We start from the raw sequence: 25,538 nt of genomic DNA on the forward strand, positions 1-25,538 counted from the left end.
TGGTGCATCAGACTGACAGCACCAGATGCAGTAGACTAAACACACTTTTCAACTAGGGACAATGGAAAACGTACGATATTAAGAAGTTACTGTTAATTTTATAAATGTTATAATGGTACTGTGGTCATGTTTATAAAAAAACGATACTTATCTGTTAGCCATGTACACACTGTAGGGGAAAGTGAAGTTGTCTTGAAGTCCATTTTTAAGGAGTTTCAGTTTAGTAACTTTAGGTGGAAAGCAATACGAATAATATAGTCAGATCTTGATTATTCCAAAATAGTGTCCAACGTGTGCATTATCCAGGACTTTGACCATCTTTCCTCTCTTCTGTGGCTCCTCTGCTGGTCCTACATTTACAGCTGACCCAGTGTGGTACAGAAAGTACTCAGCTGTCAAATTTTGTGACTTGTTGGAAGAAGGAAGTCTGTGGGGAAGAAACTGAAACTACTGGTTGAAATCAGGTGTATAAACAATTTGAACATTTCATTTCTCTTTGATTTACATATCTTCCTTATTATAGATAAATATGAGTTACAATGATTATATAATAAAACTTTAGAGCCCAAATACAAAAAGCCTTCATTTTATTTAGTTTCCACTTTACTTTTGGAAAAAAATCATTTTTTAAAAGTTTATTTTACCAAGGACTAATCCTTTGTTGACATTCAACTTTGAAGTATTCTTTCGTGTCTGTCTATTGGGAGAAAACATGAAACATTGCTTCTGTGGCAGTTTCTTCTAGTTTTTCAAGGACTCATGTAGTAGCAACTGGTTCAAAATACTGCTTTGTTTCAAAGCATGCAGTTTAGATGTATCTTCACTAATGATGGCAATATTTCCATTTTGTTCCTGAGCTGTCAGGTCACTTTCACTGTCAGACAGTGTACACAGCAGAGTGTCATTTTCATAAGTTGGAAAGTAATACCTGAAAACAACCACAAATATACTGAATAACCAAAACTATAGATTATCTAGAAAATTTCTCAGCAGTTGAATGTACACATTACTATAATTTTGCTAAGTTTCTTTGCCAACAGTTTCAACTACATTTTGCAAAGGCTGTAAGGGAGAGAACTTCTGAATTAATTTTACTTTGACCTTTATTGGCTGACATCAGTCTTACTAGTATCTTTGTTAGCTGGCATTTCAGCCTTTGCTTGATATTTAACATAACAAGATACTATCTTAAAAGGCAGCCTACTCTACTATCAGGCAGATCTAGCTATCAATTTAATACCTCCTTGTATGAAGCTAAAAACGACATTCCTCTCATTTCTATTCAAAAGTTTCAGTTCTCCCCTAGGGACAGCAAAGTTCAAATACAGTTACTCTTTCATACACTACTCCTTCAAATATCCAATAAAAACAACTGTTTCCAGGTGTGGGGTTCCCCCCCAATCTAATCATCACTATTCATTATAAATTAAAAAAATTAAAAACATCTATAGCATTTTAAGTCTATTACTCTGGTTCCTTCTCTGGACACACTCTGGAGTTAGTTCTGAAATATAAAGGTTTTGAATTGTATAAGAAGAATTATAGGAACTGGGTCTCAGGTTAGTCCAGGGCTGACTCTGTCTCTCATAAATCTGGAATTTTCTGAAGAGGAAAAACTGGAGCTTTTTGCCTAGACTCCTGGGGGCTCTGATGTAACATCCCCTGAAAACAGAGGAATCTCTCTGGAGCTGGAACCCCACAACCTCCCAAAGGTTCCCTCAACTGAGCTTTTTACAACTGAGATTATCCACAGTTGATTTGAGAACCATCTCAGAAGGTGAGACTGGCAAAGGATACCTGGGAGTCTGAGACCATCTCAACAGGTACATACTAGAAGAACAAATGCTTGATATTTTTAAAAGCGCCAGGATGCAAAAAATGCATCAAAAGCCCTAGTAGTGGTATACTGTATGACACAGTAGTTTTATGTTTAGAAGTTTATCTAAATGAAATAATTATGCAAGTGTGCAAAAATGCAGGCATATGCATCTATTTAGAAGAGCAAAACATACAAATCCTGAACATCTAGCAAATTAGGGTAACATCCATACAATGGAATATTTGGCAACCATTAAAAATGATGCAATAGATGTGTAGTGGATATAGAAGATGCTTTTAAATACTTTCTTAACAAAATATAACTTAAAAATCTATATTTCTGTATCTATCTATAGCTATCCATATCACTACACCATAAAATTTGAAGTAGTTGATTACACCTGTAACAGGGAGATTATTTTAAAATCAAGGTTTTTGAAGATTTTTACTTTTTACAATAGACTTGCATTTATTTTTTATTTAAATTTAAAGGAATTAAATAAATGGATGAGATAATGGAGAAGGAGCAAAGAAATATATGTCTGGTTGAGCAGAACTCACTGTGGTTGATCCCATATCTGTTTTTCAGGAAGCAGTGAAGTATGTTTAGCTTCTTCCATATGAGTCCTTAAGTCTGCTTTGGACCTAAACTTCTCATGGCAGCCATAGCATCTACACTGGTGAATCTGCCTCCGAATGAAATTGACCAATTTCACTTGCTGATAGAAATTTAATCCTGAAAATGATAGTATAAAGAATCATCAGACAACCGGTCAGACCCACTTTTGCACCGCTGCAATTTTTTGTTTAAGAACCACTTCTCTTTATTAACCAACCTGAAGAGGCAGTGCGGATTTAAAGCATAATAATAGGCAGAAAATAATAACAGCCAGTACTTATATAGTGCTTATGTACCAGGCACTGCTCTAATCACTTTTCATGCATTAATACGTTTAATTTCCACAATACCCTACCACATAGGTGTTACCGTATCCACATTATACATCAGGAAGCTGTCCAAGGCTGCAAGGCCAGTAAGTGGTAGAGCCAGGATTTGACACCAGGCTGTTGGCTCCACAGCCATGTTCTTGACTACTAACCTATTACATACACAACACATATACATGTGTATAAGAGCAATAAAGTAAAGCAACGCAAGGCAATGGCAACCCACTCCAGTATTCTTGCCTGGAAAATCCCATGGAAGGAGAAGCCTGGTAGGCTGCAGTCCATGGGGTCGCTAAGAGTTGGGCACGACTGAGCGACTTCACTTTCACTTTTCATTTTCATGCACTGGAGAAGGAAATGGCAACCCACTCCAGTGTTCTTGCCTGGAGAATCCCAGGGACAGAGGAGCCTAGTGGGCTGCCATCTATGGGGTCGCATAGAGTTGGACATGACTGAAGCGACTTAGCAGCAGCAGCAGCACTTTCAAGAGTCTAGGAAAGTAGTCTGTGAGTTGAGGGGTGGGCAGTGAGCTTTTTATGGTCTTGGATATATTAGCAAGTCAGTACTTTACGTCTTCATGACACTAATTTTTCTATCACGGTGATCTACTTGAGTACATCTATAACATCTATAAACACTCGAGCTACACTACCAAGCAGAGCAGTAGGTGTCTTTCATACACTATCCATTCTCTACGACGTTCTGCTGAGCGGAGGCCCAATGTCACACAGCTAGTAAGTGCTGCAGCTGGGCTGTGAACTCCAGTCTGACTTCAAAATCCATGCTTTTTTCCACTAGCCCCCTCCACTTTACGATAGAAATTAATCATTAACTTGTATGCCCTCCTCCAGGGGATTTTCCTGACCCAGGGATTGAACTCACGTCTCTCATGTCTCCTGTACCAGTGTAGGCAGGTTCTTAATACTAGCGCCACTGGGGAAGCCCTGTTTTATTTGACATCATATATGTAGGAAAAAAAAACCTATAAATCAAAACCATATTTGAATATTATAGTTCAGACTGTGAATCACTGTTTCAGGCAGTCCCACTGAGACCATCTGTGGAGAGACACATTTTGGCTTGTACGCTCTCCAATCACAACTGCAGAACACAGGCATCGTTCACGGGACAGTGTATGAAAAAAAGCAGCATGGAAAACAATTTCTGAATCAAACTTACCAAGTTCTGACTTTATTTTGAGGAGATCAAATTCATGTGCATCCTAAAAAAAGGAATGAATGTATCTGTGAGCATATAAATTATTTAATCTTTCAGGATGAAAGTATAAACAGACAGGAGTTTGAACACTGAAGGACTCAGTCTCAGTTCATCATCTGTTTCAAAGTCTTCAAAATCTACATCCAATTGCTTTATAAGGCACAGTTCAAACAAGTCATGTCAATCAGTTAAAACATTTCAGTTGTTCACAGCTTGTATCTCGTTTTTATCATTTACTCTGTATGCACTCTGCAGTCTGACAAAAGGGTCCTCAGTCTCTAGGTAAATGCAGCCCTACTATACTGTGTGTCTGGACTAGAATTATGACTAAAGGTCCTTTGCTTCACAAGTAGATAGGTAATTTTAAATATTCTGCTTTTCCTTTTATATTGTCAAATATGGTGTTTAAACCTGCAAGTTTCTCCTCACTCATATCTTCCCACAAATTACATGTCTTTTGACTTTTACGATGCACAGGCTTATTTTTATTCTGTTCCATTCCTGCAATCGCCCATCTGGGTAAATGCTTCAACTTACAAGCTTACAGAGAATAAAGACCATCTAACTCTCTGTGAAGGCGTTCAGTGTAGCACCACAGGCAGGATAGTTAAGAATTCCATGATATGTTATCACTGAAAGTGACTCAGCAGAGGTTGAGGACACCAGTCAAGGTTCCTGCAAAGGGAATTCTTACACAGGATAGAAGGGCTAAGGCACCTTTCAATTCAAAGAGATTAGGATATTTAAGACTGGCAACTATACACACGTACTAGTGACAACCTGCTTCAGACAAAATGATTCTCCTTTCTCTTGAGCAAATGCCCGTAGCCTTTTGAACACCTTCCAGGTACTAGTTTTACTGAACTAAGAACAGTTTTTATGAATGAGAATGAAGGTGGGTCAAACAGGAGAGTCTGCTCCACTGCTGCAGAGCTGAGTAGGGGGAGGGGAGAGAGGGCACACCAGAATAATCCAGTAATATTTGTCTATTATATTCAACTCGCAATATAACAAAAGAATAACATGCATTAGAGCAAACACACACTGGAAATGTCCTCATATTTCTTCTCTTCAAATCCTGGTAACTGAGAGAGTTGTAAAACCACACCCTGTGCCCTCTCCACCGCCATGGCTCCCCACCCGCATCCCTCCCAAAGGCTCTGTAAATGGCAACTTTCTCTCTTCCTGCTGTCCTTGTTCACCAGCACGGAGAGCACTGGGAAAAAGACTCAGAACCTGTCCACATCCCGGGTATTGTTAATCATGGTTGCAGATCCTACAGGGTAAGGCAGAACTATCTCGTAAATATCTCAGAGGTGGGATGGTATCAGTGGTCTGTGAAATACCAAGCTAACAGTTCACCCAGGTTTGGTGAACTCCACTTAACTGCCCTGAGTTCTGCTTCTCTTTGATGGACCCTCCCTGCCTCCCATTTTGCTTACAGCACTTTAAAGAAGGGGAAAATAATCAAGAGACTAAAGGTATAAGATGATGAGGTTGCAGTAATCATCAGCTTCTCCCTGCAGAACAACAAAACGTCAAATGAATCAAAGTATCTCACCTCCATGTGGACACATAATTTCTCAATTGTTTCTGCTTGCTTTTCACAAAATAGGCAGACAGCAGACACAGGGTGTTCTTCCCAATCAGACCAGTCACTGTGTTAAAAATAAAACAGCAAACATGGAGCTTCAAGGGTATACTACCTGGTATTACTTTCTGCTCCCTAAGAAACCCTGCCAGTCTCTTTCAACTCTGGCATTTCTGTAAAGACTGTCATATTATAGTATGACTTTTTGATACAATTTTTGAAATTCAAAGTAGCACCATGAAATTAATATAAATAGCAAACAGGTGCTGCTCTATTTTCTTATATTTGCCTCTCTTTCTGAGCAGCTATTTCACTACAAAATCAGCACCATGTCTTTCTGAGACAACCAGCTTTAATTTGCAAAGAAGACATATCAGGAGATGGGATGCTCTCTCATTAACTACAACTACCAAGTGCGCATGCTGTGAGGTGCAGTCACTGCCCAGAGTGTGTTTCTGCATGAAAAATGGTGTATTTTAAAAAGACAACCTTCTATCTTTCATGTGGGAAATACTGATCATTTTAAATGGGGCAAGTGTTAAATTTGATGGCAGATATAAAAAAGCATACAGGGCCTTTTTACCACTTTCTCCCTTCCTTGCATTTATTTTTTGAGATACTGTCAACTTCTTGTCACTGCTAAACCAGGAGAAGCAAAATCCCAGGAGAGACAAAAGGCTGAACAGCTTTGAGTGAGAGGAAGATGAATAACGGGGAATCCTTTTAGGTTGAAAAGAATACTTCTTGAGCTTATAATTTCAAGCAAAGCAGCTGTGAATGTTTTAAGTTAGTCATCAATGGGATGAACACAGAACAAAGTTAACCTCAATTTAGTTCTTATGTTCTCTATTCCAACAGTAAGGAGCATGGAGAGTTCAAAGATCATATCAGTTTAAGGTCTAGGGATCAATGGACTAATGAGTAAAGAATTCTGGGGTATATTTTTCTTTGAATTATACATTACCTGTGTGTTCAATGATCAGCTGTAGTAGCAAAACACTATTTAGTTGGAATAACAGTTGTTTTAATTATGTCAAACTTATTTTGGTATTATCATTAATTTTATTAAAGTATAGTTGATTTACAATGCTGTGTTAGTTTCAGGTATGTAGCAAAGTGATTCAGTTATATGTATATATTCAGTTATATATTTATATATATATAATCATTTTATAAGCATATAGGTTTTTAATAAAATATTTGATAAAAAATCTGGTATTTTTAAATCAGATTCTTTTCCATTAAAGGCTATTACAAGATATTATCTATAAATCTCCCATGTTATACAGTAGAACCTTGTTGTTTATTTATTTTATATATAGGAGTATATATCTATTAATGGCAAACTCCTAAATTTATCACTCCATTTCCCTTTTAGTAACCATAAATTTGTTTTCTATGTCTTAGTTTATTTTTATTTTGTAAATAATGTGTATCATACCTTTAGATTCCATATATAAGTGCTGTATCAATTGATATCTGTTTTTCTGTCTGACTTACTTTATTTAGTATAATAATCTCTCAGTCCATCTATGTTGTTGCAAATGGCATATCATTACATCATTCTTTTTTATGACTGAATAATATTCCACTGTTTGTACACCATCTGTTCTTTATCCATTCATCTGTCCATGGACATTTAGGTTGCTTCCATCTTTTGGTTACTATAAATAATGCCGCTATGAACACTGGGGTACATGTGTATTTTCAAATTAGAGTTTTCATCTTTTCCAGATATATGTGCCTGAGGGGGATTGTGGATCATATGCTAGCTCTACTTTTAGTTTTTTAAGGAACCTGAATAATGTTCTCCATAGTAGTTGCACCAATTTACATTCTCATCAAAAGTGTACCTTTTCTCCACAATTTCTTCAGCATTTATTATTTGCAGACTTTTTGACGATGGCCATTCTGACTGGTATGAGGAAAGTTTGGGCTATATTACATGAAATGATGCATGGCTTACAGAAAGGGTTCTCTTTCTTTTTATTCTATCTTTTCAGAATGGTAGCTTAAAATCAAAATAAAGAACTATTTTCCTTCTCTTAAAATACGGTGATTAAGTACCATCAATAATAAGTCTTACTCTTCCTGATGGTCTAGCAACTCCCGATCATCTTCTAGTTGAACTTCTTCCCACGATTTTCCAAGTTCCTTTGAAGGAAGAACAGGGGAGGTGAAGGGGGAAGAGGGGAGAGGAAAGAGAATGTAGACACTGAACTCAAAACAAAATAAGACAGTACCTAGATGCAAATGGTTTTAAAACAATACAAGCAGAATATAGTAAAGCTGTTATTTCAGGGTAAGAAATTTTATATTCTAATTCAAAGTTTAGGATTTAGGAAATATCCTAAATGGTTAGGATTTCAGATATATCCTGAATCAAACATTTGAAAAGCATGTAACAATGTTTAATAACATTTTAATATGCTTTTCTTTTTTAGAGAAGCAGAGATAACCTTTCAGTCAAATTCTTTTCTCTTAAATGTAAATTAGCATTTCTCAGCCCTGGATGTACACAGGAATCTCTTGGGGATCTTTTAGAAAAACCACTAATATCTTTTGAGAGAGACTCTCCTAGCTGGACTCTGTTTCTATCTGAGGTCCCCAAAAGTCTATTTCCCAGACAGCAGCCACAGTGAACTTTCTACGGGGTACCCCACTGTTTGTCTAACCCCTCCCAGGGCTTCTCATACTCAAAACGGAATTCAGAGGTCTTCCCATGGCTTATAAGGCCTCCATGGTCTGCCAGGCTCCCTCTCTATCACTGTGTTCCAGCACTTTTTCTCATGCTTAGCTGGCTCTGGTCAGACCACTCTTTGGTTCTTGCTTGAACACAGCAAGCCGACTTCCACCTGGCTACTTCTACATTTGCTGGCATCGTTCACCTCACATATCCTAACATGGTTCCGTCATCCTGAATGTCACCACTTCTTTTTCTGAACACTATCTAAAACACCCCTCTTTCAAGTTACTTTTTATTCTGCTAGGATGCTTTATGTTTCTTCAAAGCATTGATCATACCCTGAAATCATTTTGTGGATCTGTCTTCTTATTTTCTGTCTTCTGCACTAGAATGTCTGTGAAGACATGGCTTTTGTTCACTGTTATATTTCCAGAGTCGGGCACACAGCGGGTACTAGAAATTATTTTTTTGAGTTGAATTGTAACTGAAAACATCTAAGAAATGTGATGCCAATTTAGATCTTACTTCAAAAGTTTTGTGCATGTTGAGTAAATAGTTAATGTATAAAGATCACATGGTACCAGGTAATAGTTGGTACTCAAATATATATACTCAAATCCCTTTTATCTCTTACAATTCATGGAGGAGTTCCACTTTGCAGGGCTATGTCAGACAAATTTAGTCATAGTTTCAGCAAAACTTAACGCAGTGATGAGCAGGAATGCTTTCTTTTGGCCCAACCATGTCTCTTTTCTCCCTTGAGTCATTTCTTTCTTTCTCTTGGCCTTTCTTCTGTCTCTACTCAATCTTCCCACTGTGCCATGCAAAAGCAGACACTGCATTAACGAGGGATACAGAGAAATATTACTGGGCACTTTTCCAAGCAGTTAAACTATGGCGACTGTCAAGTCCAACCTCACCTGATATAATACAGATATTCCTGTTTTATATCCTTTATTTAGAAAAACATTACCAGAATTTACTCTCAGTTAGAAACATTTTCTTAAGGAAGGTATTCATTTAACTAAAAACAAAGGACTATAAGAGCCATTATGATTTAGAGAAAATCTATCATTCATCAACTTAATGAGAGGTTTTGCAGCTGTCATTATCTATCAGCTAAATGATGCATAAACTCAGACACACAGAGATTTACCATAATGTCATTAGAGACAGTTAATTTGGACTCCATAATGGACTTCCCAGAGTCGTCATGAAGCGTCTAAGCATCATTATGAACAATAAGAATGGCCTCACCATTGCCAACAGGATTCTTATTAGATGGAATTTTTGGTGATGAATTAAGTCTTTTATGCATTGGCTGGTCTCTATGGACATGGACTCAAGGCCACTGCTGCAAGATATTACTCAAGGATGGGTCATTTGGGGGTATTACCATTCAACAATACAGGCAAATGTTACTTATCAATAAATGTTTTGAGTCCAAAATGATGAAAAATATCTTTCACTGTCAAACTTCCAAAGTCAAAGCATTACTTTATAGCTTCCTCAGTATTAAGCACAACACAGGGATTTATCTAGGCAATACAGCACTAACCATTTACCGCTTGAGAACAAAATGGAACTCTGTGTTCATTAGTATAATAGGAAACAAGTGATTTGAATGTGACAGTGGCTGAGACTTTCCTAGAGTGCTCTGCCTTGGTACAGTTAAATGTATGATTTATTATAAGAACAAGACACAAAGAGAAAAAAAAATTAGTCTCTGATTAAGACACTGTGCCTACTAATGAATCATATCAGGAAAGAGAAGAACGCAAAAAAAGAAAAAAAAGTTGGGAAGGCATGTCAGTAAAGATGTTCAGAACACCTCCTCAAAGCTCTGTGTCAGATGGCTTATGATCAATGAGAGGGTGGGGAAAAAAGGTCCCTTTCACCCAGCACCCTTTCATCCCTAAAACTCACAAACTTGCACATGCTTACACACAAAAAAATCCATCAGAAACAGAGACAGTGTTTTAAATGTAAATAATTACAGTAGAGAGAATTATAACAAAACTGAAAAATAGGTTTAAGAGTTAAATAATAACTTCTCTGGTGGCTCAACAGTAAAGAATCTGCCTGCCAATGCAGGAAATGTGAGTTTGATCCCTAGGTTGGGAAGATCCCCTGGAGAAGGAAATGGCAATCTGTTCTAGTATTCTTGCCTGGGAAATCCCATGGACAGAGAAGCCTGGTGGGCTACAGTCCATAGGGTCACAAAGAGTTGGACATGACTCAGTGACTAAACAACAATTTTTTGTTACAGATGGGTTTGTATATTTTAAAACTAAAAAAATTTAAATAAAAAAATGATAATACCACTGCAAAAATACTTCCCTTTAGTAAAACTCAGGCCTTGAGCCATGAGCACCTACAGAACATGTAGTTGAAGCCTTGAAAATGATGTCAAGCTGTCTGCTGCCCTCTAAGGCAAGAGTATTTGAACGTGAAACTGCCTGGGACCTAGTCCCTTCAGCTGTACCGCCCCCACCCCCAATCCGTTGAACCCTTCTGTTTGTGAGAAAACAAAGCACAAACTCTAAGTAGATAATTTAGATTATGCAAAAGACCTTTAATATATTTTATTTGCAAGCCTATCAGTATTAAAAAACTGACATGAGTTATTAAACAGGAAAATTATTTCTCCCAAGAAAGAAGATGGAATCTATCAATTTGCTGAGCCCAAAAGGTACCCCAAACAGCCTCTTTGTCCCGACCAGGGATCAGGACATCGTTTACTGATCTCACACCTTTTATGACTCTCAGAGTGGATCTTGCCAGGAATACCCTGGATGATTCCATTACTGCTGATCTGAAAATTCTGTTCCGAAGTGGGATACTCTGTGGGTGCATGACTCAATTACCACATAGATCTACTACAGAAGTGGTCAAAACATTAATTCTGTATACACCATTACAAAGTGTTGAAATTAATGCGCTTACACATCTGGTTCTCACACCAATCTCTAAGTTCCTTAAAAGTAGTAGCTGTTCTGCATATTTTTCTTTCTGTTCCACCAGCATCTTGTACCTGGAAAGCACTCAAACGTTTATAGAATGTATGAAGTCAATGAAATCTCTTCTGAAGGAAAGAGGATGCGAGAAATGGATGTGCAGACACTAGCTACTAAAATGACAATTCAATCTTTTGCCCACATCCACGTACTCAAGTCAGCTTTTTCCCTCAGAGGAATAAACAATGAATGACTCTCATTTCTGTTTTTCTTTTTTCTTCTTTTTAATCCTCAAAAAAAAAAAAAAAAAAAAAGGCAAGAACTCCCTGGTGGTCCAGTGGTTAGGACTATGAGCTTCCACTGCTGGGGGCCTGAGTTTGATTCCTGGTTGAGGAACTAAGATCTTGCAAGCTGGGTAGCGCAGCCAAAAATTTATAAAATAACAATTAAAAAAAACTGACATGCTCTTTAAAGTCCTTACGAAAAGAAATGTATTTACTGCTTGATCAAACTTTTAGAATAGTTTAGTCTTGATAATAAATATTTTTCATTAATGAAGTCTAAAAGAAAACTAAAATGAAAAACCATTGGCTCTCATTTTTCTCTAACTATACACTATTAATATTTGGAACAGTTTTGAAAAATCTATTTAGCCTATATATATTTTTATACCTTAATTTATAATATCCCAAGAACAATGTTAAGATTGATACTTCTGATAAGCACTCCTCTAGCTTAAGGCACTGGTACATCTTTAGAGATGTTATTAGCTTTTTCAATTCTTTCCAAAGATAAGTTTATATCATTTCCAAGTTTCGACAAACCTAGACAGTGAATTTAAAAGCAGAGACATCACTTTGCCAACAAAGGTCCATATAGTCAAAGTTATGGATTTTCTAGTGGTCATGTATGGATGTGAGAGTTGGACCACAAAGAAGGCTGAGTTAATAATGCTTAATTAATAATGCTTTCAAACTGTGGTGCTGGAGAAGACTCTTGAGAGTCCCTTGGACAGCAAAGAGATCAAACCAGTCAATTCTAAAGGAAATCAACCCTGAATATTCATTGGAAGGACTGATGCTGAAGCTGAAATTCCAATACTTTGGCCATCTGATGCGAAGAGCCGACTCACTGGAAAAGACTCTGATGCTGGGAAAGATTGGTGGAAGGAGGATAAGGGGATGACAAAGGATGAGATGGTTGGATGGCATCACTAACTCAATGGACATGAGTTTGAGCAAATTCTGGGAGATAGTGAAGGACCGGGAAGCCTGGCATGCTGGAGTCCATGGGGTCGCAAAAAGCTGGACACAACTGAGTGACTGAGCAACAACAACAAGGCATCATAACACTTTTTAAGGTTTTTAAAACACATCTTTCCTATGGCTTCTCTGGCAGTTCAGTGGTTAGGACTCTGAGCTTTCATTGCCAAGGGTATAGGTTCAATCCTTGGTTGGGGGACTAAGATCCCATAAGCTGTGTAGTGTGGTCAGAAAAGGAAAAAACAAACAAAACCAAAAATCCAGAAACAAAACACTTTATTGTTGTCGGCCTCAATGGAAAAGCATAGAGAGCTAAGATGGCTAGGGTTGTGGGTTAGAGCCCTTAAGGAACTGATTAAAGTCAGCTTTACCTTGACCATGGGCCATCTTCTACTTTGGTATAAAAGATAATAGGCAAAGGGTGTGTATGTGTGTAGATCATTAAGAACTTGTCACCATTAACTGACCAAATCCCCAAACCAACCCAAAGTATAAGAGGTGGGTACTGGTACTATTTCAATCGTAAAAACTGAGGAAAAATTGGAGGAAACTGATACAGAAAGCTTTAGATATGTGACCTTGGGAAAATTACTCAATGTCTCTATGCTCTAGCTACCTAATGTATAAAAGAGGATAAGGACAAAACCTGTGTCACAGGGATGTGGTTAAGAGTAAATGACTTAATATAAATACCTAAGACAGTACCTGGCACATCCGTGCATGAGTGCTAAGTTGCTTCAGTCGTGTCCTACTCTCTGTGACCCTATGGGACATAGCCCCCCAGGCTCCTCTGTCAATAGAATTCTCCAAGCAAGAATACTGGAGTGGGTTGCCAAGTCCTCCTCTAGGGGATTTTCCTGACCCCAGGACTGAACCTGGATCTCTTATGTCTCCTGCATTGGCAAGAGGGTTCTTTACCTCTTTACTAGCACCACCTGGGAAGCCTGTACCTGGCACACAGTAGGTACTCAAAAGCTGCTAATTAAAACCAAACCAGGGAGAATGGATACATGTACATGATGTACGGCTGAGTCTCTCTGCTGTCCATCTGAAACTATCACAACAGTGTTAACCAGTTATTCCCCAATACAAAATAAAAAGTTGAACCCCCCACCAAAAGCCTTAAAAAAATCTATCAATATTACCCTGAAGTGATTTAATTTTCATTTTATCTGTTATTAAAGCCTTTACATTCTCTTGAAGTACTTCTTTCAAGCCACGATTCATCCCACATGAAATCTGGGCTCTCCGTGGGCAGTACAATCTAGCACGCTCAACTAGAGCCAGCTGGTCCTCACGGATAATTCCAGTTTTCACAGTCTCACTATTTGATGCCCGCATCGAACTTTTCTAAAAGTGCCAGCAGAATCTGAGTGAGCAGTTTCTCTGAAGTCTCCTCTAAAAGATAAATACCTCCAGCAATAGACAATGTTCTGCTAATCCTAAGCTCTTGACTATTAGCTTAAAAGAGCGGAAGTACATTAAATTGCTTCCACGGCTTCCTGCAGTAGCTGGATATTTTAGAGCTAACACTGAAGTCCATTCCCTATTGGACTGGGCTGGGCCCTGAAGCAGCGTTTGCTCTAGGAATTAATGACTGAGTGATTTCACGAGAAGATTGAAAGACTCAAAGGGTGCCTTTACCTTTAGCTAGTTGTAAAACATTTGTAGCAAACCACGGCAACCTTTCAAAGACAATCTGTAAACACATGCTAAACTTATTTCTCAAGGGGAATTTTATTTTAATATGCTAAGGATTAGTTAGAACAGGCAAAAATTTTATCCTAAAGCAGAGACTTCCAACATAATTCAGAATATGCTTTCTGTCCAATAGATAAAATGGCTCATTATTATCAATTATGCCTTTTGTGGCCAATGGACTTGGATTAAAATTCTTTCAAATTAAGAGCAAAAAACACTTTTTATTTGCTTTAGAAAGCTGTCAGAACTGGAACTCCTCATCTTTCTTTCAATTCTGATGCAGAATTACTTAACTCCTTCTCTTGTCACGAGTAGTTTTGTTAGAGAACCACTGACTGAAACTGCCGATCCTAGACAGGCACGATAACAACCACTTTGCATGAGTTATCATACAACAGGAGGTCCTGGGAAGTAATGCGGAACTAACAAGTTACCACCAACTGGAAGAATTCAGGAAAAGTCAAAAGGAGAGAGGAGATGCCAGTCCACATGTCCTACTAACTCCCCAGAATCCTTCCTGCTGAAATCCACCTTAGCTGAGAGATGTGCGCGCCCCCAAGAATAACCATGAGTCAAAATGATTGGCCATAACCAGGAAACTAAACCACTTACCATAAAACCTGAAACTGAGCCATGTGGCAGAGCGGTTCTCCTGGGTTCCCTTTGCTGCTCTCCCCTGGTGCCCCTTCTCAATAAAGTCTCTTGCTTTGTGAGCACGAGAATTTCCTTGGACAATTCATTTCCAAGTGTTAGACAAGAGTCCACTCTCAGGCCCCTGGAAAGGTTCCCCCTTCCCACAAGAGTTTCTTTCCTTTGCTATGTATACATAAAATAAAAATCAGCAGACTGGGGGTAGGCCCAGTAGCACTCTCCAGTCAGTGTGTCAACCAATAATCTCTTTTTAAATTTCCAAATGCACCTAAAGAGAAGGACATTTGCCTCCAACTGAATACCTCTTCTTACACAAAAAGGACTGTAATCTCCAGAGGCCAGTAAATGGTACTGAGGTTTCTGGGCAAGGAGAGTTTACAAAGTATTTAAAATCCTTGACACTGTAACCCCATCAATCCATCCTACTGCTGCTGCTGCTGCTGAGTCGCTTCAGTCGTGTCCGACTCTGTGCGACCCCACAGACGGCAGCTCACCAGGCTCCCCCGTCCCTGGGATTCTCCAGGCAAGAACACTGGAGTGGGTTGCCATTTCCTTCTCCAATGCATGAAAGTGAAAAGTGAAAGTGAAGTCGCTCAGTCCTGTCCGACTCTTCGCGACCCCATGGACTGCAGCCCACCAGGCTCCTCCATCCATGGGATTTTCCAGGCAAGAGTACTGGAGTGGGGTGCCATTGCCTTCTCCAATCCTAGTAGCTGTATATATATATATATTTGTATGTGTGTGTGTGGGGGGGAAAGAAAGGTGAAGATATTTTAATGGGGGAAAAGGGCATGACTAAAGAGACTATAAATGCTTATCTAGCACAGCACCCAGCACACCCAGAAGTCAAGAATGTTTTCAGAAAAGAATATAGAAATCCCTGTATTAATATATACAGAAGTATATAGTATACTCGAGAAGGAAATGCCAACCCACTCCAGTACTCTTGCCTGGTAAATTCCATGGATGGGGGAGCCTGGTAGGCTATGGTCCATGGGGCTGCAGAGTCAGACACAACTGAGCGACTTCACTTTCTTTCTCTCTATAGTTCCTTTTGGAGAAGGAAATGGCAACCCACTCCAGTGTTCTTGCCTGGAGAATTCCATGGATGGAGGGGCCTGGTGGGCTACAGTCTATGGGGTTACAAAGAGTTGGACAAGACTAAGCAACTAACATACATCCATACATATAGTATACAGAACACAATAGTATATAGAATATAGAAGTCCCTGTACTCAAGGTAACAGACAATAAATGGGGGGCAATGTGTGGCTATCCAGATATTTTACATTTATTTATTTGAGCAAGATCCCTATGAGTTCTAGAGATACAACCTTTTTACTATATGAGCACCTGGCAAATCAGAGACAAATCAAATCACGTTACCTTTTGTAAACTAACCATTGCTTGAAAGTATCCCTCAACCACATTTTGATGTTTGTAGACAGGCAATCAAATTTTAAATTATGAAGAGAAAAGAAAGCCTTACCAAATAGTTGATGACATAAAATCGGTCATATTCTCTGTTCTTAGGATTGATCCGACGATGCTGTTTTTTCCTCATATGATCTTTAAGTGTATTTTTGTCCCTGAAGGTCTTCTCACAATACAAGCACTGCAAGCTACAAGAAAGACACAAACCCCGAGATTAAATAAGACCCTTGAATAGCTGTTGCAGTAGACCTTTATTATTATTACTGGGCCTTAAAATTTACTCATTTTTTAGGTCTCACAGAGTTTTCAAATGGGATGTAATATTCTTTTTTGGAATCCCTCTCACTTTATTCATTTGGCTTTAGAGGATGTGTGTTGTGGTTTATTTTGTAGTTGGCTATACTGGCCAACTTGGCTATTTAGTTAATTACCCAAAAATGATTTTGGTGCTTTACTAATTGAATTGAAATATCTATTCTAAAAATGAAAATGAAGGTATGTTCTTCAAATAATTATAATGATAACTAGCACTGGTTGCTTCCACTGAGTGTAATGATTAGTCTGTGATTTGGCATATCCTGTGACCTGATTTTCTTGGCAAAACTGTTAGTCTTTGCCCTGCTTCATTCCATATTCCAAGGCCAAATTTGCCTGTTACTCCAGGTGTTTCTTGACTTCCTACTTTTGCATTCCAGTCCCCTGTAATGAAAAGGACATCTTTTTGGGTGTTAGTTCTAAAAGGTCTTGTAGGTCTTCATAGAACCGTTCAACTTCAGCTTCTTCAGCGTTACTGGTTGGGGCATAGACTTGGATTACCATGATATTGAATGGTTTGCCTTGGAAATGAACAGAGATCATTCTGTCATTTTTGAGATTGCATCCAAGTACTGCATTTCGGACTCTTTTATTGACCATGATGGCTACTCCATTTCTTCTAAGGGATTCCTGCCCACAGTAGTAGATATAATGGTCATCTGAGTTAAATTCACCCATTCCAGTCCATTTTAGTTCACTGATTCCTAGAATGTTGACTTCACTCTTGCCATCTTCTGTTTGACCACTTCCAATTTGCCTTGATTCATGGAGGCTATGGTTTTTCCAGTGGTCATGTATGGATGTGAGAGTTGGACTGTGAAGAAAGCTGAGCACCAAAGAATTGATGCTTTTGAACTGTGGTGTTGGAGAAGACTCTTGGGAGTCCCTTGGACTGCAAGGAGATCCAACCAGTCCATTCTGAATGAGATCAGCCCTGGGATTTCTTTGGAGGGAATGATGCTGAAGCTGAAACTCCAGTACTTTGGCCACCTCATGTGAAGAGCTGACTCATTGGAAAAGACTCGGATGCTGGGAGGGATTGGGGGCAGGAGGAGAAGGGGACGACAGAGGATGAGATGGCTGGATGGCATCACTGACTCGATGGACGTGAGTCTGAGTGAACTCCAGGAGTTGGTGATGGACAGGGAGGCCTGGCGTGCTGCGATTCATGGGGTGGCAAAGAGTCGGACATGACTGAGCAACTGAACTGAACTGTGACCTGATTTGTAGGGTCTAACTCCTAGCTCCAGCTGTGGGACTTGGTCAAATTACTTGTTATCTCTGTTACCACTCATTTTCTGATCTCTAACCTGAAGATAACACCTACGTTTTAGAGAATACTTATGACAATGTATACATATAAATTCAAAATCATGAGAATAATTTACACAAAATATGAATAATACATGAACACATTTAAACCACACTATATATATATATATATGAATAAAATGCCTAGCATATTCATGGCACACAGTAAGTGCTACTTTTACTATCTTATCATTCACATGTACCTTCTGCTAGAGTATTTCCCCTAACTGGGAATCATTACCTAATGAAGCAGTAATGACCAATTTCGAACAGATTACTAGAAAAATGTCTTTTCTCATACTAAGCTGGACAGCTGATACTGCCTGGAACTTTTAGCCAACAGTCATAAGAGTTTTACTTTCTAGTTACAAAGAATTCATGAAAACACTAAAATTATAACCAAGCAGGACACTATGGGGCATTCCCAGGACACAACCCTTCCACCAAGCCCTCTGCCTGCCTCTTGCCTGTAGAAAAGTTGCAGTCTTCCAGGCCTCCCCTGAGTCACAAAAGTCCAACTCAAGAACTAATGACTGACAAGATAGGAACATGTAGTGACAAAAATAGCAGTTGGGTCAGGAGAACTTGTATGAATTTGAATAGTAAATCAGCCATATGGCAGTCATGGAATCTTTAGGTCCTTCTTGAAATACCAGATGACCATGGGCATGTGGGCTCCAGATCTACTGGAACCTGAGGATTGATAATGTTAACCCTTGTGACAGTGCCCTGTTACCTCAACATCAATCAATCAGAGAATTGTACATAAGCTGATCAAACACAGATTTATGGACACGGGATGGTGGGAGGGAGGAGGAAGGAGAGGGTGAAATGTATGGAGAGAGTCACATGGAAACTTATATTACCATACGTGAAATAGAGAGCCAGGGGGAATTTGCAGTATGACTCAGGGAACTCAAACAGGGGCTCTGTGACTATCTAGAGGGGTGGGCTGGGGAAGGAGATGGGAGGGGGTTCAGAGGGAGGGACATACATATACCTATGACTGATGTTTGGCAGAAACCAACAAAATTCTGTAAAGCAATTATCCTTCAATTAAAAACTAAATAAATTAAGTTAAAAAATTGCTTCCCTGAAACCCATTAGGGAGTTGTGGTCTTCTGAGCATGAGCCACCTGTTTTCTTTGTGTGGCCCTTGCAATAAACCTTTCTGTGTTAAACCGACGTTTTGGTTTGCTTGGTCTCACTGTGTGTTGGGCATATGAACTTGGGTTTGACAACAAAATGACTGAAATAAGTTTTTATTGCTATTTTTTAATTCTTTTCCATCTCTACCAAATAAGATCTCAATTATTTTTTATGCCACAGAAATAACTATATTCTTTTATAGTAAACAATTTATGGGAAATAAGTTGATTAAGGATATTCATTACTGCTAGTCTTGCTAGAGAACACACCTGGTATTATTTTATAAATGAAGGATCATTCATTAAAAGAGTGAAGAGACTTGTTTCAATGTACTGTTGATAACAGAATTTGAATTTAGAATTTTATAATGGGTATTTCTTGCTCAATGTTATTGCTCCAAATGTTGTGGGCTGAGACACTACATTCATTAGTACTACATTTGAGTGAATAAAACTAAGGTTTGAAAGTAAAATCTTGAGCCCTTTCTTAGAAAGAAGAGTGAACAGATTTTTGAAAAACATTTTGGTGATGTAGAGAATTTTATTCCTTATTTCTACAAGTTAAACAGCCAGAATATAACCTCAAGAAAAGTGGAGTATTATGATATGTAAATGTAAATTAACACTAACATTAAAAAAAATACAAGCAGGATACTATGTTTCACCTAAAGTTGAATAATATCTAGGAATTTGACTTTACTAAATGTGTAGAATAATTATAGAGAGAAGCATAGAAATTATGAATCCAAAGTGAAGAACAGTAGTTACTCAGGGAGATACTCTCCAGTACTCTTGCCTGGAAAATCCCATGGATGGACGAGCCTGGAAGGCTGAGGTCCATGGGGTCGCTAGGAGTCGGACACGACTGAGCGACTTCACTTCCACTTTTCACTTTCACACACTGGAGAAGGAAATGGCAACCCACTCCAGTGTTCTTGCCTGGAGAATCCCAGGAATGGGGGAGCCTGGTGGGCTGCCATTCCTGGGGTCGCACAGAGTTGGACACGACTGAAGCGACTTAGCAGCAGCAGTAGCAGCAGGGAGATACTAATGAGGAAGGGAACAAAGGGAGACTCAAGGGACATAATAACATTCTCTTTCTTATGCTGGTAAGTATATTTTTCATACCCTATATAACATACCTTACAGTGGTATATACACTGTTTGCTACATATGACATTTATATTTGAAGGCAACTAAAAGGCAATATGATCTACACAAAACAAGGACTGTCATACAAAATGTGAACTCCTCCAACATGAGAAATGAGAAAATCCTATTTCTTTAATTACTTGTGACTATTAATTTTTATAAAAATTCACAGTGGAGTCCAAGATTAAGATAGCTTTAGGCTGTGTTTCATAAAAATGTACTTACTTGTCAAGCTTTTTCTGTAATGTACACAGAAATTCATTGCAGTTTACAATGTTGTCTGGCAATCCAATGTTGAAAGCATGTTCTCTGGCCATGTGGTTCAAAAGAACAGATCTAGGAAGAAAGTTGAGCAATGTTAAAGTTTTAAACATTATTTAAAACTCATCTAGGAACAAATCAGGTCAGGAGTAGCATTTATAATGATAACAATACTAATTAGAAGACAAGCAAAGGTTAAACATGGCAACACACATTTGGGCTATGAAAGAGTTAATACGTTATGAAGTTTAGTCACTAAGTCACGTCTGACTCTTTGCTATTCCCATGGACTGTAGCCCACCAGGATCCTCTGTCCATGGGATTTTCCAGACAAGAATACCAGAGTGGGTTGCCATTTCCTTCTCCAAGGAATCTTCCCAACTCAGGGATGGAAGCTGCGTCTCCTGCATTGGCAGGTATATTTTTTACCACTGAGCCACCAGGGAAGTCTGTGTTATAGTATGCATGAAAACATATCAGTTATTTAAAGGGAGTCCAAATTTGTTCCACAATCTGCCACTGAGCAGGATTACACTCTACTGGTGAATTGAGTATCTGTCCTTTAAACTATTAAATGAATGTGCTTTGCCCACTCTTCCAATTAATAAGGAAGAGACGACTGCTCAAGAGAAATATATAAACAAATATAACCCAGGATCACAGACATTTAGTTAGCTTATCATTGGATCAAAACTGGAGTCCACAGTTCACATATCTAATTTCATGTAAGGGTTATGATAACTTGCATACACAATGACCATCTTTTTGATCAGTTCATGTATAGAAGGAAAATTTTAATTTATGTAATATAATGTAAATTTTACACAGAAAAAATCTTATGTGTAAAATATATACTTTGTGTTTGCCACAAATTTAGTTCATAAAACAAAGGTGACAGTTTTGGGGGACTTATTAGTACATATACCAATGACAGACTATGTACAGTGACATTACACAGTTTATTTTTTCTGACTTGTTTAGACACGTAGCTGGCCCCAAACTGCTTGAGCAACCACCTTCATGACAACCATATGAAAAGAAACTAGTCAATAGAAACTGTCACTATTTCTGAGTAAGCCCAAATGTTGGACATAACAGACAAAGATCATAAGATAAATTAGATTATAAAAATATGTGCAAAGAACTAAAGAAAACTGTGACTAAATAATCAAAAAAAGGTATAAGGATACCCTTACCAAAATGGGAATACTAATAAAAAGATAGAAATTCAACAAAACATACAAATTCTGGAGATGAAATGTACAGTAACTGAAATGAAAAATTCACTAGAAGGGCCCAAAAGAAAATTTGAACTGCAGAATAAAGTATCAATGAACTTGAAGGTCAATTTAGATTTTTCAGTGTGCAGAACAGAAGAAGAAACAATGCCAAAAATTAAATTGAACCTCAGAGATTACTACATCTACCAGTCTATGTATAATAGGATTCCCCAAAAGCAAAAAGGATAGGGGCAGAAATAATATTTGAAGAAACAACAGCTAAAAACTCCTCAAATTTGATGGAAAACATTAACTGAAACATTGAAGAAGTCCGACAAACTTCATGTATAATAAATTAGAAAGACCCATACCAAGAGAAAAAATGAAGATGAAATCAAGACATTCCCAGATAATAAAACCCGAGCAAATTCACTGTTAAAGGACTTGCCCAATAAGAAACTAAAACAAACCCTTTGGGATAAAATAAAATAATGCTAGACAGTAATTCAAATATACATTAAAAAAATAAGTACTAGTAAAGGTAGTCACATAGTCAAATATAAAAGGCAGTATAAATGAATTTCTGTTTATAAATCTTTTCTTCCCATATCTGATGTAAAAATAACTGCATGAAACAAAAATTTTAAAGATGTTAATGAACTTATTATGTATAAAGATGTAATTTATGGACAATAATAGCACAAAGGAGTGGGGGAGGAGCAATCCATTTTGGAGCAAATTTTTGTGTATTGTTGAAATTACACTGGTATTAATCTGAGTTCAACTGTTTTAAGTTAAAATGTCAATTGTAATCCTTAGTAAATTATAGTGCATAGTGAGTAGACCACTAGAAAATAACTCAAAAAATAAGGTAAAAGAAACAAGGGAATTGAAATGGTGCCCTAGAAAATGTCTGCTCACCAAAACAGAAGACAGTAATGGAGGAAAGAAATTTTAAAAACTTAATAAATAAAGTAAACAGCAAAATGGCATAAGTAAATCCCATCTCATCAGTAATGACACTACAATAAACATAAACACAGGATAGCAAGAATGTCCTCATTTTTCTATTCTTGACAATTATCCACACCATATGTTTTTCTATTCTTTTTATGCCCAGGCTGGAAGAACACAAATATAATCCCCAAACATTGCTAATATCGTGCATAGCTGGAATCAGGTTATATTGTTGATCTTTCATTATAAACAGACCTTTTCATAAACAAGAGCTGCGGAAGGAAAGGGGACATTTTATAAAAATAAGACATTGCTTATCTTTATCATTGGTTAAAGCTGTGGCAAGTGGTGCAGTGATAAAGAATCTGCCTACCAATGGAGAAGACGCAGGAGACGCAGGTTCGATCCCTGGGTTGGGAAGATCCCCTGGAGTGGGAAATGGCAACCCACTCTAGTATTCTTGCCTGGTAAATTCCATGGACAGAGGAGCCTGGCAGGCTGCAGTCCATGGGGTTGCAAGGAGTCGGAGAAGAGTGAGCACCCGTGCACGCACATGCACTCGGTTGTACGGTGCAAGATAAAGCAACCTTCTGTCTCTGCAACAGGCTGACTGCCTTTCTCTATCAAACTTTCACTCATTATATCCTGATACCCATGTATCCCTGAGTTTAATATAAATCATAAGAATATATATTTCAAATCACATCAGTATGTATATTTATCACAAAAACTTAAGCTATAGACAACAAAAATATTTGTAGAATTTTAATACTAGAGATTCCTAATAATAGGCACATGGCTCCTCGCTGGGTTAATCATAGTCTTAATGTTAAATTAGAAATAACATGTTACAAGGAAGTAGCAGTGCTTGGTAACCTTTTTGATTGGGAGCTGGTCCTCACTGCCATCCCCATAAATCTCTTTGAAATAGACAGTGTTAAAAGCATAATGAAACAAAAATAAAAATAAAAATAAAAGCATAATGACTGGCCTTGGCATAGGTTTTCCTCTATGCTAACTGATCTATATGAGTATCAAATCTTCCTAACTGGTGTTTTCAACATTGATGCTTCATCCAAACCCTTTTCTAAATTCAAACAAATAGTTACCCTCTCCTTTTCAATGTTTTTCAGACAACAATGTCAGTTACTGTGCTTAGTTGTTGTTTTTTAAACTAAAGACTGCTTTCCTTCAAGTGGGCAGCAGAATGATTGTCCACTCCACATTGTCATTAAAACTATTCCCACTTCCTAGAGGTTACAACTTCATGACTTGTATTTAAGTTAATGTACACTTGTAAACAGTACTGTTGTATAAAAAGAAATTTGTTTTGTCTTTGTGTTTGGTTCCAGGCACTGAACTTCAAAAACCCTTGGAATTTCTCTAAGATTATTTTTGTTATGCCAATAAAGTAACTTGTGGTAGGCTTCTAGAATGTTTCAGAATGGGGGTTGATTGCCAGAAAGACTAAATAACCAAGTGATCAAAGTTTAGGGACCCAGAGCCACCCTGACCTCCAAAAAGGAGAGAGGGTCTGGAGACTAAGTTCCATAATTAAATTAAGTATGTGGAGAAGGCAATGGCACCCTACTCCAGTACTCTTGCCTGGAAAATCTCATGGATGGAGGAGCCTGGTAGGCTGCAGTCCATGGGGTCGCTAAGAGTTGAGCACGACTGAGTGTCTTCACTTTCGCTTTTCACTTTCATGCATTGGAGAAGAAATGGCAACCCACTCCAGTATTCTTGCCTGGAGAATCCCAGAGACAGAGGAGCCTGGTGGGCTGCTGTCTATGGGGTAGCACAGAGTTGGACAGTACTGAAGCGACTTAGCAGCAGCAGCAGCAGCAGCAGCATGCTCACATAATGAAGCATGTAAAAATTCTGGATACCAAAACTCAGTGAAGATTCTTGGTTGGTGAATACACTGACATGCCAGGAGGTGACAGATTCTGATTCTTTGAGAAGGCACAGAAGTTCTGTGTTTAGGGCCCAACCGGATCCAGCTCTATGTGCCTCTTAATCTGGCTGTTCCTGATCTGTATCTTTTATGGCTAACGCTTCTCTGAGTTTTGTGTCATTCTAGTGAATTAATGAACCTAAGCAAATTATTGCTGGAAATCCCTGAATTTGTAGCCAGTTGGTCAAAAGTGCAGCTGTCCAAGGGAATTTCTGAACTTGTGTGATATCTAAAGAGGGGGCAGTCTTGTCGGGGATGATGCCCTTAAACCCACAGTGAAGTGAAGTGAAGTGAAGTAGCTCAGTTGTGTCCAACTCTTTGTGACCCCATGGACTGTACAGTCCATGGAATTCTCCAGGCCAGAATACTGGAGTAGGTAGCCTTTCCCTTCTCCAGGGGATCTTCCCAACCCAGGGATCGAACCCAGGTCTCCTGCATTGCAGGCGGATTCTTTATCAGCCGAGCCACAAGGGAAGCCCAAGAATGGAAGCCAAGAATGGAAGCCAAGAATGGCTACTGGAGTGGGTAGTCTATCCCTTCTCCAGCGGAGTCTGATGCTAACTCTATGTGGTTAGTTTTAGAACTGAATCAGAGTATATCAGTTGGTTTCAGGCCAGTTGGGGTTGGTGACAGAATTGCCAATTCCCCACGTATTTTCCCCCTTAGATCTTTATCATTTTTAATGTTTAAAAATAAAACACCAAAAGCTGCTGAAGGTTTAGAGTTTACAAGTTAATACAGAAGGGCACATCTGTTGCACATGGTCTTGGCCTGTCAACAGATTTTAAAAAGCCCTACAACATTAAACACAAATCTATTTCTGGCTTTTAAAAAAATTTATTCCCCTACTTTGCTTAGAGCAACTACATTCCATCTTTGATGTTTGGTATATTAAAAAAAAATCACTGTGGATACATGAAATGGGACTGAGCCAATCCACGTAACTTAATC

General features: G+C 38.4%; 1 protein-coding gene across 1 annotated transcript in view; it reads right to left on the reverse strand.

Moving 5' to 3' along the window:
- Positions 1-570: 570 nt before the first annotated feature.
- The window catches only part of ZNF277 (zinc finger protein 277), a 141,405-nt gene continuing 116,437 nt past the window's right edge, over positions 571-25,538 (reverse strand). The window contains exons 6-12 of the mRNA XM_004007882.5: positions 20,418-20,528; positions 16,322-16,454; positions 7,662-7,729; positions 5,546-5,642; positions 3,946-3,988; positions 2,380-2,554; positions 571-928 (exon numbers count right to left, since the gene is read on the reverse strand). Of these exons, the coding sequence (XP_004007931.1) occupies positions 742-928; positions 2,380-2,554; positions 3,946-3,988; positions 5,546-5,642; positions 7,662-7,729; positions 16,322-16,454; positions 20,418-20,528 (814 nt within the window). The 3' untranslated portion in view covers positions 571-741. The remainder of the gene's footprint in view (positions 929-2,379; positions 2,555-3,945; positions 3,989-5,545; positions 5,643-7,661; positions 7,730-16,321; positions 16,455-20,417; positions 20,529-25,538) is intronic.

This window comes from Ovis aries, chromosome 4 (assembly GCF_016772045.2).
Source record: "Ovis aries strain OAR_USU_Benz2616 breed Rambouillet chromosome 4, ARS-UI_Ramb_v3.0, whole genome shotgun sequence".
NCBI classification, from domain to species: domain Eukaryota; kingdom Metazoa; phylum Chordata; class Mammalia; order Artiodactyla; family Bovidae; genus Ovis; species Ovis aries.